The 24,333-nt window shown below is 32.7% G+C and overlaps 2 protein-coding genes across 2 annotated transcripts; one reads left to right on the top strand and one right to left on the bottom strand.

The window, feature by feature from the left end:
* The first annotated feature begins 3,178 nt into the window (after window positions 1-3,178).
* On the top strand, window positions 3,179-7,915 carry Hsc70-3 (heat shock protein 70 cognate 3). Its single transcript, XM_018515175.1, has 6 exons — window positions 3,179-3,324; window positions 4,623-4,767; window positions 4,877-5,297; window positions 5,493-5,858; window positions 6,001-6,404; window positions 6,524-7,915. The coding sequence occupies exons 2-6, from the start codon at window positions 4,643-4,645 to the stop codon at window positions 7,176-7,178; spliced, it is 1,971 nt and encodes a 656-aa protein (XP_018370677.1). The 5' UTR covers window positions 3,179-3,324; window positions 4,623-4,642; the 3' UTR covers window positions 7,179-7,915.
* Window positions 7,916-13,592: 5,677 nt separating this feature from the next.
* On the bottom strand, window positions 13,593-19,242 carry LOC108766046 (60 kDa SS-A/Ro ribonucleoprotein). Its single transcript, XM_018515081.1, has 9 exons — window positions 19,138-19,242; window positions 17,940-18,152; window positions 17,513-17,870; window positions 16,974-17,203; window positions 16,328-16,533; window positions 16,126-16,246; window positions 14,912-15,315; window positions 14,398-14,532; window positions 13,593-14,287 (listed from the first exon to the last, which is right to left on the bottom strand). The coding sequence occupies exons 2-8, from the start codon at window positions 18,132-18,134 to the stop codon at window positions 14,400-14,402; spliced, it is 1,647 nt and encodes a 548-aa protein (XP_018370583.1). The 5' UTR covers window positions 18,135-18,152; window positions 19,138-19,242; the 3' UTR covers window positions 13,593-14,287; window positions 14,398-14,399.
* Window positions 19,243-24,333: the final 5,091 nt, after the last annotated feature.

Here is a 24,333-nt window from a genome sequence, read left to right as displayed (position 1 = left end):
GCAATGGGAGTTTGCTCTCTAGAATTATTAGGATTATTAGGATTCCTTTACAATTTTCAGTCTTAGTCTTTTTATAATCAATCCAATTTAATCAATTTTTGTGTCTGTCGAAATTAGTCTCAGTTTTTCTCAATGAAGATTACGAATGGACATTTAGTCTTTATTTGAATATGTAATAATGCCTGTTTGTGGAAACTCTTCAACAATATTGAGAAGCAAATAGTCATTAAATATTCATTCAGTTTATTAATGTTACATTATTAATGTTATTTATAAGTGTTCCTGATAAATCTAATTCTTGGCTCGGGAAATTTCTGTATAAGCTTGAAGTGACTGTAGGCTTCTACTATTTCTTAATCTATCATTAATGTTTAAGTATTATCTGTTATCAAGTCACTTTTGAGAGTTTCTTTGTTGTAAATACTTAAACATTAATCCGCTTTAAATTATTTATTTTTATTTTTTCTTTATTTTTTTAAATTTTGTTTTTAAATTTTAATTCATCATTTGGACAATTATTTTTTACAAGCATGAAAAAACAATTATACAGAAAATTATTTCACAGTGCATTATTTTACGCTATCATAAAATTACATCATTAAATTATAGACTAATTATTAATATCAGTTAATTAATTATAGAAAAAGAAAGGTGTAGGATAGCATACATAAAATTATTTGTATATTTTTAAGTATATTTTAATGAACTAACAATAAGTACAAATTTTACAAATTTTATTAATTATTTTAAATCTTAATTCAGCGATGTCACGTTTTGTCATTCACACGTAGATTTGTCTTTGTGTTAGTGGAATAATGTCGTAGTACAATGCGTAAAGGCGTTCCATTTAATTCACTACCTGAGGTAACGGGTAGATACCGTTAGACTAAATGGTGCCACGATGCGTGCAAACTTAGATCGGAACGATGCAACTTGTTCCACCCGTCATCATCTGTTTTTTTTATATCCATATAACCTTATACAAAACTTCCGTAATTTTGTAAAACAAATTATTATTTCGACTGAAAGATTAGAACTGGAAAATGCATATATGTGTATATCAATAGATTAAAGATGCTGATACATTACAGTAGATAGATGATATAATAAGACAAAACTAAAGCGAACTTTTATATGATTTACTTATACTTTTATAATTATCTTTACAATTTTTTTTCTTTTGATTATTAAAATGAAAAATTGTTAATGTTATCTAATATATTTAGTATCACATCGTGACATTTACGTACAATAAATAGTAATTGTATAAATAAAAAACTTTACAGTTTTATTAAAAAATTATATAATTATATTTATAGAATATTTTTGAGGAATATATATGTTCAGTATTTTATGATTGTTTTATAGTGATATGAATATATATTTAACAAATTTATTTTCAAATATTTTATGAGAACCTGTATTGAAGCATTTATAAATTTTTATGTAAAAATTAGGAAAACAGAGAAGTTCTTATTGAAATATTACAGCAATAATAACTTGTTCAAAATCTTATGTGTGTTGTTATAGAAAATATATTTTTTCTATCCAATAAATAAAGCATCTTTTTTCGAATATAATAAAAGTATTTATTCCACATTGTTTCTAACATAAATTAACAATTTTGCCAAAAAAATATATCAAGAGCTACATAAAAATAATTGCGATATCTTTTTGCATTATTTTCTTAAATAACACTGATTTATTGTATACTGCTATTAACAGATAATAATAACCATAATAATATGTTAAAAGGCAAACGTATATACATTTCTGTTACGGCACCAGGATTTGCGACGTCCCTGCAAAAAAGTGATTCAACTTATGAAACACAATCGTCCACTGTTGATGCAACTGTTCTTATTCAAATACGATGGATCCGGCTTCCTTTCTTTGCATGATTAAAAATGATAGTATTTATTTATTTATTTAAAATATTCTTTTTAACTTATTCAAATCATTTTTTTATTTACCGGTAAGATATATGTTAAACATTCCATCGAAAATGTTCATTTTTCTTTTGTTGAAAATTCTTTCGGATAAGATTTTTATATTTATAACACGTTTTAAAAAAATGGATGCTGCATCCGATTTCTTAAAGCAGATTAATCATCAACAAATTAATAATTTGAAATTTGTAATGATATATAGCATATGCTTAACAAAATGTAAGATGTGGGTGTAATGTAAGACATACAAAAATTGTACTCATAATTATAATTTAAGAATTATTCCCGGGAAAAGACATTATACATATATATATATATATATGACTATATTTTTTTTATATATAATTATATATAATTCTTATTGTGATATAAAAATTCGTTCGGTCTTTTTAAATAATTTGTTCTATAAAATTTGAACACAATTTGGATTGTCACACACATTAGAGTCATTTTTCAATATTAAAGTTTCCATAAGTATGTGGAGGTGGCTCACTGGAATGAATTAGTGTGTAGGTATTGTAATTATAAAATTAATTTGTCTCTGAAGATGACTTAAAAATGAGCCAAAACATATAAGCGGATTATTTAATAAAGACTTTTGTGTTGTGTGTGTGTATCAACATTGTTTGTTTTGCGCAACAATCACTGCGCCTGACTCTTATATTGCCCTATTTTACCTATTTTCTTTGTGATTAATAATGAGTCTTTACGAATTAACATATACATATATATATATAACTGTATATAAAATATGTCAATTTTTTATATAATTATAAATAAAACATTTTTTCCCAGATTATTGTAGATTGTCAGAACTTTAAATTTGTCCATTTTTAAAATACAACAAAAATTTTATTTAAAAATATCGGTAAAATTTTTCAAACATCGACGATACGACAGTATCAACGTTGACGCAAAACTATATGATGCAAGAAGTACTTATTGCGAGGTGTTCCGAGTGAAAGAGAGGACACATATGAAAGAGTGGGCACGATGATTTCGTCCCTGGCGCGTCGCGCAGCGCTCGCTGGTGCGGCGCCCACGTGTTCCACCTACCATATCTAATCGGCCGGCCGCGAATCGCGGCGGCGCGTGAAGACTCCGGAGGCAGACAGCCATGACGTGGGCCAACGAGGCGCGGCCAACTGTATACGCGACGGCGAATCAGCGTCACCGCCTTCCGCCGAGACCGGACGGCCCTCGCCAATCGGCGTCGGCCACGACGTAACACTCCCGTTAATATCCCGGCCCCCGAGTTCGGTGTCGGTGTCAGTCGTCGTTTTACCGTTCGCCGAGAGAGAATCAGGATCGCGAGACGTATTCGTGAAAAACGCGAAGAACATTCAACGAAATCGAGCAGACACACGTCCAACTGGTAAGTGAATTCTCCTTCTGAATGTCGCGAGCTAAGCATTTTCCTTCGGGTCTCGTCCGTCGCCGTCGAGACGTTCCACTCTGTCGAAGTCGCCGTCGCGTACCGACGGCAACCGGAGTTCGATCTTCGAACTAGAATTTCTGTTCCCCCGGGAATTCCAGGTGTTCCACTGTCATCCTGCTGTCAATCTGATGTTGTCGCTCGCAAACGACGACGGTTTCTCTTTTGTATTCTCGCGTTTTTTTTGCCCGCATACTGTTTAACGGACGATACGGTATTTTCTTTCTTTCTTTTTTTTTTATACATTTGGAGACTGCGGCGAGAAGACCTTCTGCCACGTTTGATTTGTTCGTTATGAGTCCTGTCATGAGAAACTCCCGCTTTCTCAGCCTTGTGCGATAAAAAGGTGTTTGTTAAATTGCAACAACCGCGATAATTGAGCGATTTTTTTAGTCTCTCCGGAGCCTCTGGAATTCTCTTCGAAAAGATGACGTGTGACTTTGCTCACCGAGCCGAAAGTCATCTGACTCATAAATACTAATGATGCTCGTAAAAACTAATTTATTTTCCATTTGTTGTTCCACGGGATAAATCGAATATCATAATAATTTTATGGAAATTAGGAAATTATTCTGTCTTGACTACTAGAGCTATATAAACTGATATCTTAAGACATACGTCTAAATATGTGATTACAATGATACATTATACAAAAAATAACAAACATGCTTTACAAACAGTTTATTTCAAAATTTATCTCTTCATCAATTTATTTTCATATAAATATAGATGAAAAGGATCGTTCTGTGCAAAATTATATTTTTAAATTATAATTATATAATTTATAAATAACTAATTCATTACATTTAATAATTAATAATTGATATATAAAAATAGATATTTATGACAATCAATATAAAAGATGGTCGAAATTTAATAAGTGTTGTACTAATGTATTATTACAATAACACATTGTATTTCTAAATTAAATTTATTATAAACAATAAGAATCTTATTGGATGGTACACGTAAATACACAATCAATAGGAAATAAAGCCCTTAACGGTCGTAATAGGATCTATGATGCTTAAATAATTCAGTGTGAATTTATATACTACATAGGATTTGGTATGTAGTATATATACACCGAATTATTTAAACACTAAAGATCCAGCTTTGACCGTTGGGCTTTATTTCCTATTGATTGAAAATTTATAATAGTTTTTAATTTTTATAAAGTCTTTTTAATAAAATTTTAAACCTTATTAGTATATTAATTCTGTGATTATTGATTTAGGGATAGTTTATACAAAGCAATATGAAGGGAGTCATAAGTCTATTGATAGTGGGACTGCTAGCAGTCGCCACGATTGCGAAAGAGGACAAGGAGAAGGAGGATATTGGTACAGTAATAGGAATTGATCTGGGTACAACTTATTCTTGGTGAGTATACATTATCATAATGATGTATTATTAAGAATAATCTGTAGAAAAATAATAATTTATTATCTTTTTTACGATTAATAAATTAATAAAATGTATATGTTTTTAGTGTTGGAGTTTACAAGAACGGTCGAGTGGAGATCATCGCCAACGATCAGGGTAACCGAATCACACCTTCTTACGTGGCGTTCACCAATGACGGCGAACGTTTGATCGGCGATGCCGCCAAGAATCAATTGACGACGAATCCAGAAAACACCGTGTTCGACGCCAAGCGGTTGATCGGTCGTGAGTGGTCAGATCCCACTGTGCAGCATGATGTGAAATTCTTCCCATTCCCGGTCATCGAGAAAAACAATAAGCCGCACATTAAGGTCGAGACCAGCCAAGGCGAAAAGGTCTTTGCACCAGAGGAAATTTCGGCTATGGTTTTGGGCAAGATGAAGGAAACCGCCGAGGCCTATCTCGGCAAGAAAGTCACTCACGCCGTAGTTACCGTACCGGCTTACTTCAATGATGCACAAAGACAGGTGAGATCTTTGTTCGATATTTTAGTATTATTTTTGAACTTAAAAAAAAAGTGTATTCCAAAAGTACCTCTATTATTATTAAGGTTTTAAAAAAACTAATATTCTATTTAAATCTCTCAAAGTATTTTGTTGAAAAAAATCATGATAAATTAATTCTGATGTATTCTTAAACATAATTTTTTATTTTCGATACAGGCCACCAAGGATGCTGGAACAATTTCTGGCTTGGTCGTAATGAGAATTATCAACGAGCCGACTGCCGCTGCAATTGCATACGGTTTGGACAAGAAAGACGGCGAGAAAAATGTACTGGTGTTTGACCTGGGCGGCGGCACCTTTGACGTCAGTTTGCTCACTATCGACAACGGTGTGTTTGAAGTCGTTGCCACTAATGGCGACACTCATTTAGGAGGCGAAGATTTCGATCAGCGTGTGATGGATCACTTTATTAAATTATATAAGAAGAAGAAGGGCAAGGATATCCGTAAAGACAACCGAGCTGTACAGAAACTGCGTCGTGAAGTCGAAAAAGCCAAACGAGCACTTAGTGCTAGTCACCAGGTATATACATGTTTTTTTACATGTTTTATCTACAATCTTACTATTTCCGTCTTTGAAATGTTTTCTTGCTTTTTTTATGTCAATTAATTATTACATATTTGTATTTTTTCATCAGTCTAATATATTTTTTCACATATTACAGGTCAGGATCGAGATTGAATCATTCTTTGAGGGTGAGGACTTCTCCGAGACGTTGACTCGTGCCAAATTCGAAGAGCTGAACATGGATCTCTTCCGTAGTACTTTGAAGCCTGTGCAAAAGGTCTTGGAGGATTCTGATATGAGTAAAAAGGATGTGGACGAGATTGTTTTAGTTGGTGGCTCGACTAGGATCCCGAAAGTTCAACAATTGGTTAAGGAATTCTTCGGAGGCAAGGAACCATCACGAGGCATCAATCCTGACGAAGCTGTCGCTTATGGTGCCGCTGTACAAGCTGGTGTACTTTCTGGAGAACAAGATACCGATGCTATTGTACTTCTTGACGTTAATCCTCTTACCATGGGTATCGAAACTGTTGGAGGTGTAATGACTAAACTCATTCCAAGGTAAACACGAAAAAAAACAGTATTCTTAAAAATATTATTGAATCTGTAAATATTTAGATTTTTAACTGATTGAATCAAAAGAGTTCTTGAAATAAAACGATATTCTTTATTTCTTGTAGGAACACAGTTATTCCGACGAAGAAATCTCAGATCTTCTCTACAGCATCTGACAGCCAACACACTGTCACGATTCAGGTGTACGAGGGTGAGCGTCCTATGACCAAGGACAACCATCTGCTTGGCAAATTCGATCTGACTGGCATTCCACCGGCGCCACGTGGCATACCACAAATCGAAGTCACCTTCGAGATCGACGCCAACGGTATTCTGCAAGTATCGGCTGAGGACAAGGGCACTGGCAATCGCGAGAAGATCGTCATCACGAATGATCAGAATCGTTTGACGCCCGATGACATCGAGCGGATGATCAAGGACGCGGAGAAATTCGCCGACGATGATAAGAAGCTGAAGGAGCGTGTAGAGGCGCGCAACGATCTGGAATCGTATGCATACTCATTGAAGAACCAACTGGCCGACAAGGAGAAACTCGGCTCGAAAGTGAGCGAGGCGGATAAAACTACTATGGAAGAGGCTATCGACGAGAAGATCAAATGGTTGGAGGACAATCAGGACACCGAGCCGGAAGAGTATAAGAAGCAAAAGAAGGAGCTCACCGATATCGTTCAGCCAATTATCGCCAAGCTTTATCAGGGCGCGGGCGGCGGTGTTCCACCCACTGGCGGCGAGGACGACGATATGAGGGACGAACTTTAACTGCAAATTAGCGACCCGCTCACCTCGGTTCGCGGTTTAGACTGATTACTCGCCTTCCGAGCAAATACTTTACAGAAGTGTTGATATACATTATGAGAGGCTGAGCGTGGTACACACGCGAGATTATGTTCTCGCCGTACGTTTAGCTGAAAGTGGCTGTTTGGTTCTAAGTTTTACTTAGATAATATGTAGCATAGACTATCTTATAACTCTAAGACTTAGGTTAAGGAAGGCGGTTTGAAGCTAAATGTACAGTGGGAATACAAGTCTTCGTCTCATAAGTCTTACGTACATTTCGAGAGAAGTGCGAGAAAATGTTAGTGATGTCGAGAAGTCGTCAGATTTTAAAAAGTGAGATTTTAGATTGCAGATACTCTCTGGAATCTTGATTCTAGAATTTTGAAGATTTCTCGACATTGTCAACGTTTTCGACTGCGCTCGTTTCTCCCCTATACAAGCATACTGACTCCACGGCATCGTTAATTTATTTTGAGTTGTTTTGTATGTTTCCCCGCTAAGTGTAATAATCGAACGATCGATTATTTGCGAAGCAAAGCGCGTTGAAGATATATTTGTGGGTATGTGTATGTATGATTGAACAAGAGTAAATGAAGCGCGCGGAGACGGCTTGCTGCCAGCGAATTACATCGTACTATGTACAATGTAGCCGTGTCTACGCTTGAATGCAATATGTGTATCAGTAACGCAAGAATAAAGATTTTTTCAGTAAACCGTAACTTCTGTCAGGATATTCGATTATCCGCGCATCCTGTGATCTATACCTTCAGATCCTAAGACTCAATATACATAAATAGACAAATATTTGAAGACCTCAAGAACTTTTAAAATGCGTCCTAATTTATGTGTTAAAAAATTCCTTAAATATCCTTTGACCACGTAGAGAAGTTTAGAAATGTCTTATACTTTTTCTATAAAGCGTTAATACGAGATGTTCTAGTATTAAATGAAAACAAAAGTATTTAAATTGTAAAAGTGAAATTATAAGATTCCACTTGAAATCGAAGCTTATAACTTATAACTCGCTAATCATTTTCTAACTTAAAATAAATACAATGGGAGATTGTTTTGAGAAAATTTATTTAAGGATCCAGTTCATACCGTAACAAAAACAGCACGGAATTTGTAGACATAATCAATTCCCTATAATATCTTAATTCGCCTATATTGTGTACCGAAATACAACCGTTAACAGACATAATGACAATAACATAATTCGCTCCTTCGTGAAACTCCGACGTTAATTTGTTCAGAGCAATTTAATCTGGGCTTACACACAGTGTTTCACAAATTTACTTAGGTATAAAAATAATATCGAAATCACGCGCGATAGATGTTTTTCACGCGTATATGTGACAGGAAATTTGTTGGCTGCGTTGGAAAAGTTTCGCGATTTCGAATTATGATGAAATAAAACTTCGAAAGAACTGTTGCTTTATCTCTTTAGCGAATACTATAATAACACCTTAAAGACCTGATGGAATAATATTACATGAAAATATATAATTATCAAATATTTTTCACGATGCAAAGACAAAAGTAAACATTCTTAATTTTTAACAATATACATAATTTTATATAATTATTTATAAATAATTTTAAATTATTATGTATTCAATAAATATTTGAAAAATATTATGTATTCAATAAATATTTGAAAAATAATTGAAAATAATCATAACGACAATCATTACGAAAACGATCATTTAGCCATTATACACATTTTCGCTTTTGTTTCGAAAACATGAGATATTATAGAGAATTTTAACGGTCATAGATTAATTTTGATAAAATCTAAAATCGAAATCTCGTAATTTACGATAGAAATCGAGAATAACAAGTAATTTTTTTAAAGTTTCGATTAACGGTCTGTTTCAAAACTTTTCTCACGCAGCTAATGTACGCGATAATTCTTTTTTTTTTGTTTCCGCAGATTCCGATGTACCATAAATTACTGATTGTGAGTAATATATCGCTTTACGAATGTAATCTACATGTAATAATACTATCCTTAAACAAAAAAAAAAAAAACGCTGAAATAAATTCGCAGCAAGATACAATTTCGAGCGCTGCGATTACTGTGTGGAAATCTGAAGAAAAGGCTTTGAGATTTTCCAAAGATTTATCTCTCATCACACACCGATCCCTTTCACAGCGCAAGGAGATACGCGTACTGGCCGCAATGACACAAATTTTGACTAACGCTTGCGATAAAGGCATGGGGTTTTGACGAGATCGCAGTGTGCGCGCGTACTGAGAAAATTGAACAGGGAATCTCTTAAAAATCTCAAAACCTCAGATATCCACGAAACGTAAAAAACCATCGAACAGGTAGCAGTGAGTGAACGGTATTGTTTATCTGTGAATCGATTCTTTCGCTTTTACAGGATTTTCGTATGTAAAAAGATAAGGCCAAAAGATAGGCATTCAGTGCGTGAATCACGAACCAGAAGGACAATTTCTTTCTTCTTTCTTTTTTTTTTTACGTAACTCGCAGAGTTAGTACAATTCGCTTTTGCTATTTTACACTGAGAATAAGTAACGAGGTATTTCATTGCGGTTTGTACATGTAGAATTGAATATCGTTCCGTTCTTCGATTACGCTCTTTTCTCTCTTTTTTTTTTATATATTTTTGGCATTTGCATCGAAAACTTCGAACAACGGGTATTGAGCATTTTTTTTTGTCTAGATCGTTGAAGCGACAATGTACTAATTATGGAATTATAAGTTTTGTCTCGTGTATATAATCCTAAGGAACATGACGCTATTTCGTACTTATGTATACCTTAGTCAAGCGTAAGTCTGCATATGACTGAGAAGAAATGCGAAAAAGAACGTTGAAAGAACGTTAAAAAAAATAATGGAAGTCCTTCGGCTGATTAATCACGTCCGCGCATACCGGATTATTTTTTCTTGGAAAAAAAATCTGCGGACAATTGAGACAAGATGTAACTTCCGACAGTTGGAAGTACGTGTGGAATCAAATCGAGCAATAATCGTGCTAGCGGTTTTTTTTTTAACAACTTAACACACTGAAATGCCGCTAATATAAACAGAGTAGTACCTTAGTCCTATACAGATTTGCGATCAACCGACATATATTCCGAGAGACGGTTGATAATGCGTGTCCAGCGGCGCGTACAATACTATAAGTATCGGATAAATATCGTTCGTGCTTCCTGGTCGAAATCAATGATCAGTCCGGAATCTCGGAGAATCGTGTTCGGCAAGGAAGCCAAAAATTTGTCCCTCTTTCAATATCGCGAAGTGCAAGGATGTAGCGCGACCGTGACGTGGCACTTGGTGCCGCGGTGGACCCAACGAGTGTCTCTCGATCTTCCGTTACATCCCTTTGTTTCCCATTTTTAATAACTACATAATGCAGAATTTCCTATTTTCTTCTCTCTTTCTCCCCTCTTACGTGGTAAATATTTTCTTCTTTTTTTTCTTCTAGCATGAACACATTCAACATATTGTTTCTTTCTTCTTGTTCAACTATACAGCACATCCTGAAATCAATGGACTGTGAAATAACAGCGTGGAGAAATGATTCTCTTCAGATTCTGGCTGTACTGTTCTCCTCTCCTCTTTTTTTTTTGCTTTTCTTTTCCGTTTTCTTCCTCCAGTATGCCAGTCTATATCATATTTCGGACGTATATATTCTTATAATAGTAGTATTAATGAATACATATATCTGCATGTACCACGAGCGGAAAGGATTCCGATTTTAAATTTACTTCTCGAATCTCGCGACTCTCGATTATTCGATATTACAGCTAAATTTAATATATTATAACTAATATAATTTTCGCGTAACGCTATGCGATTAAATTGGAGGTCGAAGCTTGTACTATGATAAGATTGCTATCAGAGAGATTGAGAGATTTTAGAATTAAATTGGTCGACTCTTGTAAACGCGTCTGTAAAAAAGAGCTTAGATGAAGTGCGGGGAATCCTCTCCGATCGCAATACGCTCCCGTACATATACAAATACTTGTAATGCCTACTTGCTAATGCCGATGAATACATTGAGCTACTCTATATATGTTCGTAGCGTATATACTCTTAAACTCTTGTTTAGTAACTAGACATTTCGTTTCTGAAAGAAGTTTTACCTTCACGCAAGAAGTTTTTTCCGTAAAAAAATGCGCTAGAGATTTTTTCTCTCCTAACACTGAACAATTTAGACACAAGGTGTGTGCAGTAAGTGTATAAATAATTTTTCTAAGCGCGCGAATGCTCGCCAAAATACGAAGTATTCGAGTAGGAATATAGTCCAGCGTAAAAGATACTGACTTCACTCCCGATAAATTATAATTTATACAAAAATCTCTGCGGAACGCTACGCAACCGAGATTAATAACAAACGTTCGTGTGAACCTTCTTTTAAAATATTCTTAAAAATAAACTTATGCGTAATATTACGGTTTTTTTTTGCCGAGTTGCAAACGCAATTTTGCTTAAAATCTCTATCTGGAAAATTAGCATATACTTAATCGCTATATATAATCTTAAAATACATATGCCTTTTGATAAATATATAGAACTGATTTCTCTTGCCTTTTAAAATTTATCAAGGACTAATTCTCATGATTTATTAAATAAATTTCTCTTGACAACTAATGATAAAATTGAATTCTTTTCATGCCTAACTCGTCAAAAATTTGACTTCAATTTGTAGTATTAATTAGTTTTATTTTCATCAGGAGCAAAATGCAGATTGCTTAAAAAATAGTCTACTTATATACCCTTTTCGGAACACTGTCTATTGAAATATAATTTACGTTGGCAGCTTTCGATCAGTAGATTATGCAGGGACAGCTGCAAAGAACAGGTGAATAGTTAAGCACTTAGTTCAAATTTGTTTCGAAGACCTGAGAGTTCATCCACGCTGTACTTTTTAGCAATGTGTGTGAAAGAGGTACGTGCTTCCGTGGTCTCATGCGAGAAACGAGGGAAAAACCCGATAACAATAATCCTCAGATCGAAAGCCCAATTTTTTTCTCTCTCGGGAGATATGATACAAAATTTTCAACAAAAAATTTACGCGCTAATTTGCGCAGAGACTCAACAAATATTAAACACGGTGCGCTTCTGGCCGCGTCACTTAAATACCATTTCCCTAGTTTGAACAACAACAATGTATCTCGTATCACAGTATTATTCAGTAGTGTATTTAGTATTTGTCTCACGTTCACTTTGGATATGGCAAATATGAGATAGTAACAGTAAAATTATACTAATGTAAGTCTATAACTCTTTGGGGCTAAATGCATATCACAGTGGGAAAATTTTCAACGTTCCTATGTTCACCGTCTTCTACGACTTCCGCTTTCTTCTTTCTTTTTTTGTCTTTTTTTTTTACTTATTTTAGATTATTATTTAACCGTCCAGAAGCGCACCGGTTCCAGAAGCGTGTCACTTTTTTTTTTAATAAGATCACGTTATTTATACGCATTATTACGAAGAAGCATCACCGCCAACCAGAAACAAGCAAGCAATTAATAATATTAGAGTAAGATTTTTTTACCATTAGTCAAAAAATGCACCGTATGTTATTTGAGATACGCGTTTTCGTATCCGCTATGCAGTCTTATCCTAAACTTTTTCGCTGCGTAATGCACTATTGAAACATAGGACTATTGAATTGTACTCCTTTTCCCTAATTTTCAAAATAAGATTGTTACGGTTGCATATGAAACTTCGAGTTTTCAAAATTTTACAGTTGCGAAATCTATTTCAAAAACCAAATAACGATTGCAAGTCGTTCCTATAAACATTAAAAATTAAGTAAGATTTAAGTTACGAGTTGTTTAAGCAATTCTCTATAAAACTTATAAAACTAGGAGATAGAGAAATTAATTTTAATAAATGTTTATGGCAGAATCTCTTAACTAGCTTTTGCAGACCGCACTGAGTTTTTAGGTAAAGGCAATTACAGGAGTTTTAGCTTTTCGGAAGATAAGGAGATAAAGACTTGTGTATGTACATATGCGTGTTTGTGGGTGTGCACGCGCGCGCGTGTGTGGAGGGGAGGAAGTGCGTGCGTGCGTATCGCGTGAATTTGAGACTATTAATTTATGAGAACAACGTTATAATGTATTACGATAATTATATATCAAATAAAAGAAATCTTTTAAAACTGAGATTTAAATAGTAAAATATCTGACAGCTTTAAATGTTAAATAAATCATGCTTTACATATAATATACGATTTTTTAAACTTGATTCAGACGTAGAAATTTATATACAATATTAAAATACAAATGTAGAGAGAGAAAAAGGACTATAATTAAATGCATATCTCAAAAAATAATTAACATAAAACTGAGATTTCATGTGCAACAGTTTAATAAAAAATAGTCCATAACTAATCTATATATTGCTTATATAATCGGATCGATACGATACTGTGTTAACGTTTGCTAAAAATAAAATTGCCGAGTTATTTGAATTGTATCGTTATAAATCCGAATAGGAGTAAAAAAATACCTAATCATTTTATCAACAAAAAGGGAAAATGCTACACAGCTCTTTCCTAACACTAAGAACATGTAGTAAATATTAATATTACCATCTACATGCCAATTATAGTGCACGATCACTTTTCTCAATCACCTTCATGGTTTATCTCTCTATTTGTAGTATGTTTTAAAAAGTATACTGTCTCTGTTTACAGTATGTTTTAAAAAGTATACTCTATTGGATATATCTCAAAAAAATTAACAGATAGCAAAATTAAATATAATTTGATTCAGTCATGGATATGCAAACAAGCCGACGTTTGGAACTGACGAAAAAGGCGAGACAGTTTGAATTCCAAAATTCGGCACTACTTTAAGTAATTTCTGAAAGCTCTTTCTGTAACTTTTCTCCATGATCGCTCACGTTCTGCATTAGTATGCTCATTAATCAAACTCAGTTTTGAAGAAAAATCTGTTCTAACCAGATAAATTCTCATCACTGACTTCCAAAACTACCATATGCTTCTTTCTTCTTCACTTTCATATCGAAACAATGCTTTAGGATAAAATTTTCTTCTTGATTGATCATTTGTGACTTTTTGAAGAAATATGATTTAAAGAATCTCCTGCAAAAATATAATACAAAAGTGTTAGAGTGACTTTGTCAGTAATTAATGTGTGATCGTCTTCAAATCAACGTTATTTATTAATAGAAATTTAAATCGTGCTCTCTTACATTTAAAATAAACCCTTTGCGAACGCCTCAATGACATTAGGTACGGTAGCATCAAAACCGTTGATCGTTAAGACATGTCGGTCATAATGTTCTTTACGATATGGTGAAGGAGAGCATAAGGCGCAAGTAATCAATCTGTGAAAAAATCATAGATTTATATTCATTTATATTATAACATACTATACTTACATTATTATTGCAAGACATATTTTGCAATTTGTATGATATTAAACATCAATTGTTATTTTATACTTATAAATACATTAAAATAAAAGCATTATAAAAATTTTATAGTAAATTAAATTGTAAAGTACTGAAAAAAAATTTTAGATGATCTAAGAAATATCAATTGTTATTTTATACTTATAAACACATTAAAATAAAAGCATTATAAAAATCTTATAGTAAATTAAATTGTAAAGTACTGAAAAAAAATTTTAGATGATATCCAAGAGAAATTCGTCTTTTTAATTTAAGAAATTCAAATTCAATATAAATAGAAATATCCACTTACTTTGTATCAGGAAGGTTTAGATGCTCTTTATACGATATTAGATTTTCCTGGGATTCATCATGTTTTTGCAATATTTGATCTATAATGTTAATGAAGACATCGTACTGTTTAGATTGTTTTTTGGCCCACAAAATTGGTTTACTATAATTGGAATTTCCTAGAGGCGCTGTTTTCAAGGTTTTCAAAATATCTTCGAAAGAATCAGTTTTGTAGACATTCACTATACAATTTCCGACGTTCCTAAATGTCGCTATGGTAACGTTCTCTTCAGAACGTAAAAGTATCAGCGCGATCAAAGCAGCCGTCTCGATGCCGGTCATATTACCATTTTGCCAGGTGCTTACTTCCATCGATTTATTTGTGCTGATTGTCACTAAGTAGCGCAAATTCGTAGGTTGTATATTCTATAATTATTATAATATAAAAATTTATTATATTGTAATAATTATTATTAATAAGATTTCATTCGGACCGACAAGAATTAAACACCAAATATAAGTATATTCAGGCCTATGACGGTCAAAGCTAGATCTTTTTTGCCTAAATAATTCCCAGTGAATTATCTATATCCTATATATGTACATGCATACATATCATATTTTTGTAGTTATTCAAACTGCGCGCCGAAATTTTTCCGGACTTTATCTAACGCAATTAAACTACTGCAATAATATCACAAGTTAAATTAAATTGACAATGTGCTAAAAACCTTAAATAAGTTTATTGCGAAAAATATTATCTCGACTGGGACTTGAACCCGGATCTCTTGTATTTCGTACGAGCGTCCTAAGCCATTAGACCACCGAGGCAGTTTGACCGTCATAGGCCTGAATATGCTTATACTTAGTGAATAATTATTATTGTTATATTATTACAATCGCAATAAGATAAATAGGCTACATAACATAATATTTATTTAAAATAATATATATGCATTCTGTCATTAATTTCACTGATTTTTATTTTACCATAAAATGTCTAAAAAGTTGTCAAATCACATATATGTAAATTCGCTTTAATCATAAAAAACTAATAATTATATTTTTTAAAAGAGATAACTTTGACATTTAGTTTAAGCTACTTATTATTTCATAATATACACTTAGCCAATATTTATTATTATATTAATAATTATAAGAGATAATTTGCATCAATTAAATTAATAATTACTACACTACATAATTTGTGAAACAATATAAATCAAATTGACTTACTTTAAATGACAGATGAAATGCCTCGTTTAGAGCGTCCATTATTTTAATATTTGGATCAAATCCTGGCGGCACAGATTTCTTTGCTAATTCTCGAACTTTTCGCTTTTCATAGGTCAGACATCTTAAAAATGCATATTTATCAATGACAGTTTCAAGTTATTTAAATCATATAGAGCACTGTTGAAAATTGTTGCGTACTTACTTTCCGGAACACTGATAATTTTTGAGAGTAATAAAAATTAATGCCGGATGAACTGCACTCTTTTCGACGTATTGTGAATTCGTAAGTCGTTCAATTACTTTCTCGACTGCTGGTTCATCAGTAACAAGAAACCCAAGATTGTGAATCCTTTGCAGGTTGTTTAGAAGCACAACAACGTCCATTGATATTAGCAATGAATTCCAAACCTACGTACAAAATAATAAAATGCTATTATTTTATTAAATTAGAAATTCATTTTTGATAAATGCATTTTTTAACGCTAGTTGTAAATAAAATTTTCTTTGATCGTTTATGTTGTATATAAAAAAAATAATCTGATGGAATATCTTTTTATAACTGTATATAATTTTATTAAATATAATTATTTAAAACTTGATAATTAGACAGAATTTGTTTCTTTGCACTATTAGAAGCTCAGCACTATATATTCTTTAATAATTTAATTTAATAATAAACTTCATAATTGCTTTTTTTTAAAATAATACATAGAATATAACCTTGACATTTCTAAAAATTGGTTAAAAATTGCATTTTTTGTAATCTTAGACTTAGCAATTCTTGCATAATTTACAAACTCTAATAAATTAACTGCATAACAAAAAAGACTTCGTATATTTGCATTTACCTCCTTGGATTTTAACAAATGACCAGGTACATGATCTAATGAAAAACCAAATGTTTCCAGCATAGAAGCAGCTCGAACCTCATCTTCGCAATGTTTGAAATCTTCAACCTCTTCCATATATTTCAGTAGTTCATTGATATTAGGAGGTATCTCCTCTGTCCGGTCAGCTGCCATATCCTTTTTGATCTTTTCCAAGCCGTTTATCACATACTTCAGTATAATTTTACTTTCTATTAAATAATTAATTATCTAAGTAACATTTTTAGTAACATTGGATAATAGTTATAACAATAAATTACGATGTGAGTTACTTGTATCTGTTAAATTTTTTCCAAGTTATATAAATATAGCTATTCAAATTTAAAACGATTTCCAACCGCCAATATTATTGCCGATTATAATTACAATCATCAGTATTATTTGTAAGAATATAAATAAAATAAAATCAGACTTACATAAAAAAAGAAAAAAAGGATTAATAAAGCTTAACTAGTAATGGATTTGTGTTTTCCTCATGAACAATAGCTTTGTAAATTTACCTGGAGAATTGCCTAGAGGATGAGCCATCTTGACAATATCTTTGTGTTTCCAACCATATCTACTTTTATATTTTGTGACACACTCTATAAAATCTAATGGTTTCTTAGATAAGTACCAATTGTTAATAGCTTTTCTTAAGCCATGGCCCCAGCCTTGTGTAATGTAATTCAATTCTTTTTCTCTGCACAGTTTAGAAACAAATTTAACAAACAGAATAAAATTTGGAGTAGACGCACAAATCGTTTGTACACTTTCGTATGCTGCATGACGTAGTGTCTCGCTTTTATTTTGTCTGCAGCAAACAGCGAGGGCAAACACCAAAGCCTCTGGATGTGTAACTAAATTACTGTTAAATGCCTACAAACAGTTATAATTTAGGGATAGGCTATTATTGTAAATACTTTTTATGCAATTTATGCCTTTTACCTTTGTGATCAATTCAATGGGTACCAATTGTTTCTCCTCATTTTCAGCAAGTTCTTCTATGGCTAGAACATTCCTGACTGTAAAGTAATGATGGGCAAACCAATATCCAGGCTGGTAATTGGGGTAATCTTTTCCAACATACAGATATTGTAATAAACGTAATTCAGGATCATTGCTATTGCCTTCTGTTGCCATTTCCTAACAACAATTTGCCTAAAACAATTAAATAACAAAGATAAAGATTTTTCAAGTACAACCATTAGTTACAAATATATGATGAAAAACAGCTATCAACAATCGCTTAACTTTCAAGAAGTAATTTTCAAATATGAGTTATTTTTTTAAGGTATTTTTTCTCAACAAACAAATCTACATTATTTATATAATAACTTTTTAATTTATTTTTAAAAGTAACAGCTGTTCTGTCTTATTATAATACTTATAACTTTTGTGTGTGTAATTATCATACAAGATATAAGATGTTAGAAACTATATAATTATCGTAACAAAATATAAAATAAGTATGAAATATACATAAACATATTGTATAAATCAAATTATATTGCAAGTCAGAATAGCAAATGTGGACTTTTTACGTCATATAATTCAGATATAAAAAAATTATTAGTAAACAAGAACCTCAAAAATTGTCTTAAAAAATACATCAAATGTTATTCTACACAGTATTATTTAATATATAGGGTACTTCAAACAACAAGACACTTCAACGTTTTGGCTTGACAACAAACGATCGTTTTCATACGTTTTTTTTAATAGATGCCTTATTCTATTTTGAATCTCTCCTTCAAAAAACAAAGGGCACTCGATCCGCATTATTTATATGACCCATTAACTGGATCGCGTTTGATGCACACACATACATACATACATTACATGCATGACACGCAACTAGGCATTATGAACATGCATGCGCATGAGCGCGGATTCCTTGGCGAGGATCGCGCGTATCACCTGGTTACCGGATAAAGTAACGCGGAGATACAGGACGGGAGATGATGCGATCTCACGCATTCATGCATTCACACACGCACGCACGCACGCACATATGCTAGCACACAAACAGTCGCGAGTCCATTGCGGAACGACGCAAAGTTAGCGGAAGGGTCGAATGTGCACTCGCGAGAAATGCGCGATCGTGGCTTCTCGAATTCTCCCCAGTTTCCATCCAATGGTTTACCTTGCGTCAATGTGGACCGACGCGCGAAATAATTATGCACAAGAGGCACGGAGACTGACAGCGACTACTCGAGATCGCGCAACGTTGACGTGCGATGCGGACAGGTGCGGGGGAGCGCGTTGACGCACGCAGCGACGCGGAGCGGTGACGGCACGCAACTCGCAGCCCGCAGCCGCGGCCGTCGTCGCGTTATGTCTTTTTGTGTACATTAAACGCGACGATACTAGATGGCACCACGCTGATCTTCTCGGGACGCTCGGGCCGATGTTTTTTTTATTCCTACCCTATAGACCGCCCCAGTAAAACCTTTTTTTTTTTACTTTAGCCGAATATCAAGCATGTATTATCTACTTCACTTTAAGTTTCAAAGTGTAAAAAACATCTATGAAAATAACTAAAGAAAGAAAATGTTTTCCTTTTTTCCCCTCTCTCTCGTTCCCTTTCTATCTCCCTCTCCCTCTTTGTCATAGCCGTTCCTTCCCCTTCTTTTCACCACTTTCCCTTCTATCTTCTTTCTTTCACTCGTTTTTCTTTATTTCTTTCTCTTTTTTCGAACTTCAGCGATATAAAGACTTTTTTTGTAATAATAAAATAAAGATATATACAATATTATACATGCCATGTTGTGGTGCGCGTTGCAATTTTCATATTAATCAGCATGAATAATATGATGACGTTTGCTAAATTAATAATTAATGAGAATTTCTGATTGCGGTTTAGGCTCGATTACATCATTGTAAGATTAACTTTAATCTCTCGATATTCAATTTATTCTTTATTCTTTTCTAATTCTCACCCAGTGTCAGAAATGATTGGTCGATCGATGTTGAATCAGTATCAATTATTTAACATTGATCGACCAAACATTTCTAACTGGGAAGAATTAGAAAAAAATAAACGACAATATATAACGAAGTTAAACCGAGATTGAAGTCAATCTTACATTGACAGAATAATAGTCCTTATGTTTCTATCAATGTAGATTGATAGCTTTAATTTTTATTTAACGTATATGTTTTTTACGTATATATTTTTAGAGAATAAAGCCCCTGCTAACAAAAGTTCTTCGGAATCCTGTTCGTTACATTATATATGTACGTCAGTTTTTAAGTGCTCGTTGCAGAGAGAGAGTGGCAAAACAATTGTTTTCCCTCGGCCGAGCCACACGCTTCCTCCTTATCATTAAGACTATCATACAAGATCAGTCAAGATTGAGATAAGTTTAATGAAAAATAAGTAGATGATTCTACAGGTTAGTCAACTGATTAGTATTATCTAGCTACTATATTTAAATCGATATCATTATGTTTATTCTCTTAATCTTATACCGTGCGACCAAAGGAAAGCCGATGCGTTATCTTTAATCATGCACTAATCGGCTTCTACTATTCCGGAACGTAATCAAATTATCATTAACGTTATCATTAATACGACGGCAACGTTGCCGTCGCACGCAAGCAATTAAGGATGTTCTTTTTTAATTCTTTTATCCCAAATCACACGTGCCGATAATATAATCAAATCACAGGATGACGTAAATTTTTATCGAGTTGCTTTCCGACAGAAATTAGTTATTATGAAGCAAATTATTTTTATCAAAGCAATCTCATGAAAATTTACGTCATTCTGTACGTGATGTTTACTATTCATACAAATCAATGATATTCTCAAATATTTAATGAAATCATGCAGTAATATTACGTAATTTTTACATTTGCAATAGATTTTATATAAAATATATACAGTTGTATATTTTATATGCAATAAAACATACGATATTATGTATATAAAATATTTTTATAAATACGAAATATACAATATATAATAATGAAATATATTATTTAATTATACATTTTATGTATCTAAATATATAATTCCATATAACTTAATTGTATAATTATGTACAAGTATATTTTATTTTTTATATAGGTATACGTATATAGGATGAGCCAACGAAAACTTTCCCGGTTTTTTTATAACTAACTGATTTATATATTTGGAAAATGTTTCTAAATATTGATATAACTTCAGAGACTTTATTACCTATTATAAGGAGACTTTTTTTCAACTTTGACACTCTGTATCTTTGTAATCAAGCCGTTTTAGATATATAGTTATGTTAGTTTTTCATCTTGAATTTATATGAGAATTAAATCGCTTAAAATATTTTAGAGTATTTAATATCCACCCTATATATATCTGGTGGAGGATATTTTTGCATATTTCACACAAATTAGTCTGCAGTTACAAAAGAGAAGAGTTTTTGTTGGCTCACCCTGTATAATCAATTGTATATGTATAAGATATATACAGGGTGGATATTAAATACTCTAAAACATTTTAAACGATTTAATTCTCATATAAATTCAAGACTTCAAAAACTAACATAATATTATATATCTAAAACGGCTTGATTTCAAAGATATAGAGTGTCAAAGTTGAAAAAAAAGTTTCGTTTTTTTTTTTTCAAAAATTTCGTGAACCATTCGAGTTACATTTTGAAATTTTAAACGTATACAAAGCTTCATCAAAGTAACTCCGGTGGTTTTCTGAAATTTTTGAAAAAAAAATTTTTTTCCTTCAACTTTGGCATCTTGCATTTCCCAAATTAAGCTCTTTCGGTCATATGAAGTTTCATCGTGAATTCATGTAAAGAATTTGTTAAAAATCTTTTATAGAGTACTTAGCATCCACCGTGTATATTAATATTGTATATATAAAAAAAAAAATTTATCTCTAATCATATCGCAGTGTTGTGGTATTGAATACTGAACATACATGAACAAAGGGAATTGAAATGTTATGTAGGACATGTATTTATTTATTACATAAACGTATTTATTATTCAGAACGATACGGGATATATAATACCGTCTGTTCGAGGCACAATCTTCGAAATCGCACAATGTGCGCTCGGAACCTCTACTTTTCCTTCTATTGTTTTCATTTCTGTCGATCGAGAGCGGATTCGCTCATCGGGCTCGGCGCGCGCGAGCACAGATCCACAGATACGTAAAAAGAATGTATAAAAGTAGAAACGTGTGTAGAGCGATGTATACATAACGAACCGCTTTATCGCTGAAAAAAATCTCGCGTGACGCATCGCACGCCTGTGTGCGTGTACGACTGTACCGCGGTGAGGTTTTACGAGCTCATACATTTGTGGACAGTGTTTCTCGCTGCAGCACGCAGCGATTCTCTGCTTCTCCACAGTCTCTCTCGTCACATTTTCCAATTGCATTTTTATCGCCTTGTCCATTGACCCACTCCTTTCCGCAATATCGCGGCCTCTCGAAGCCCGTGCACGCCAAACGATTTATCACGATGACACTTCGGCAGTGAAACCATCGGGAATATCGCGGATTAAATAAACGGTTTCATAATTTAACAGTTTTTATAAACGATCTCTCTCCTCTTCCTCTGTTCTCTCCACCTCTCCACTCCCGTTTTATCCCTCACTCTTGACGAGCGTTGTTCCATTTCAGTCGCATTTCAATTCTCAAATAATCTCACAGTTATCTTTTATCTATAATCTATTTATTTTTTATCTTTAATACGTGCTTTTTTATATCGAGGCCGGGAGTAAACAAGCTAAAGTAAAAATAGAAGTGCCCCTACTTAGATTAATTAGTAATTCTGTGACGCTAGTATTTACAGTCAAATATTATGTATACATGTATACTTGTGTGGATGCTACTCCGAGTACGTATACTTACCTCATTTAAAAATAATCATTCTCGCAACTTCTTTACTTTATCGCTTGTAACTTTTTTTGCAACAACTTTTTTTACAATGTTTCAAGATGCTAGTATTATTAAATCGACGATCAATTTAATTGTGTTATTATTTCAGCTTCAGTTTTTTTTATGATTGTATTCCAAGTCCCACAGTAAGCGGTTTACATAACTGAAGGCTGTATTTAGAATTTACATTTTTATATAAACACATAAATATTAGACAAGATCTCGATGGTATTATCTTCTAATTTGCTTATTTATAGCCATTTCTACTGATGTAGATTAACTTTAATTTTGGTTTAATTAATTTTATTTTTTTCTAGTTTTAAGAATTAGAAGAGAACAAAGAGTAAATTAAACAGAAATTAAAATTAATCTACATTGATAAACCTGGATATTATAGTTGATTATTTATTTGGATAAATCTAAATCGATTAATTTATTATTGTATAATTGATTATTGTATTATTAATTTATTATTGTATAACTTTTTTATTAATAAACATACATATGATGTTTGCTTGTTATTGTTACGTTCTTTAATCTAGCGTAAAGAAAAATTTGTGTTTTTTTTACAATATATTCATTTTTATGAAAGTTATAGCAATCAAGTTGTGTAGTGGTTGCATCCAGCAGAAAAAGCAGCTTTGCAACTGTTGCAAAATTTTTCAATATGATTTATGCACTTAGAGTCCGTGAGGAACTAAGAACAAGACTAATCATATCAAAGAATTTTACAACAGTTGCAAAATAGTTTTTTCTGCTGAACGCAGCCAGTGTGTTGCACTCGTGATACTAGTAAACACTAACTAAAAATAAAACATCAGTGTGTCATAATTTCACATTTAACAATATAAATAATAATATAACATGCGATAACGTATATTATAATAGATAATAGTTAAATTATTGAGTGTGAAGATAGCAACATGACCTTATGTCACTTTTAATTTCACTCTCCCACCAATATAAGAATGTAAGATTATAGATTAAGTCTAATCTTAGTTTAACTTACTGTTTATCTTTTTCTAATCCTTTTAGAAAAGAATTAGAAAGAGATTAAGATCGAATAAATAATTGAACCGCGATTATAAGTTAATCTTACATTGGTGGAACTAAGGTGATATTTACTGATAATACGTGACATTGAAAGGTTAAAAATCAAAGTTTATCGAGAATAAAAAGCCTGGCGAGAAAGAATCCAAAAAGAATCGCAGCAAGGATGCAAATCTTCGCGCAATCGACCGTCGACACACGTCATGAGTAGATTTACCAATCACACTCTTTTAAAAATACATATACTCTTCTTAAAATCGTAAAACTTTATTAATTAAATTTTTACATTTATAAAATTATATTAATAAGAATTGTCAACAAAAATTATATATATATTTTAGAAATTTCATTTGTTAAATACATACATTTAATGTAACGCATAAAAAAATTATACCCTCTCTTC

This window comes from Trachymyrmex cornetzi, unplaced genomic scaffold (assembly GCF_001594075.2).
Source record: "Trachymyrmex cornetzi isolate Tcor2-1 unplaced genomic scaffold, Tcor1.1 scaffold57, whole genome shotgun sequence".
Taxonomy (NCBI): domain Eukaryota; kingdom Metazoa; phylum Arthropoda; class Insecta; order Hymenoptera; family Formicidae; genus Trachymyrmex; species Trachymyrmex cornetzi.
The sequence above is the reverse complement of the archived record's forward strand: the minus strand, read 5'-3'. Positions and strand labels throughout refer to the sequence as shown.

Coding starts and splice junctions, on each gene's coding strand:
- Hsc70-3 (XM_018515175.1), top strand. CDS start 4,643: ATGAAGGGAGTCATAAGTCTATTGATAGTGGGACTGCTAGCAGTCGCC. Junction 5,298..5,492: donor TCAATGATGCACAAAGACAG/GTGAGATCTTTG, acceptor TTTTCGATACAG/GCCACCAAGGATGCTGGAAC. Junction 5,859..6,000: donor CACTTAGTGCTAGTCACCAG/GTATATACATGT, acceptor CACATATTACAG/GTCAGGATCGAGATTGAATC.
- LOC108766046 (XM_018515081.1), bottom strand. CDS start 18,134: ATGGCAACAGAAGGCAATAGCAATGATCCTGAATTACGTTTATTACAA. Junction 16,247..16,327: donor AATTATCAGTGTTCCGGAAA/GTAAGTACGCAA, acceptor TGCATTTTTAAG/ATGTCTGACCTATGAAAAGC. Junction 14,533..14,911: donor CTAAACCTTCCTGATACAAA/GTAAGTGGATAT, acceptor ATTTTTTCACAG/ATTGATTACTTGCGCCTTAT.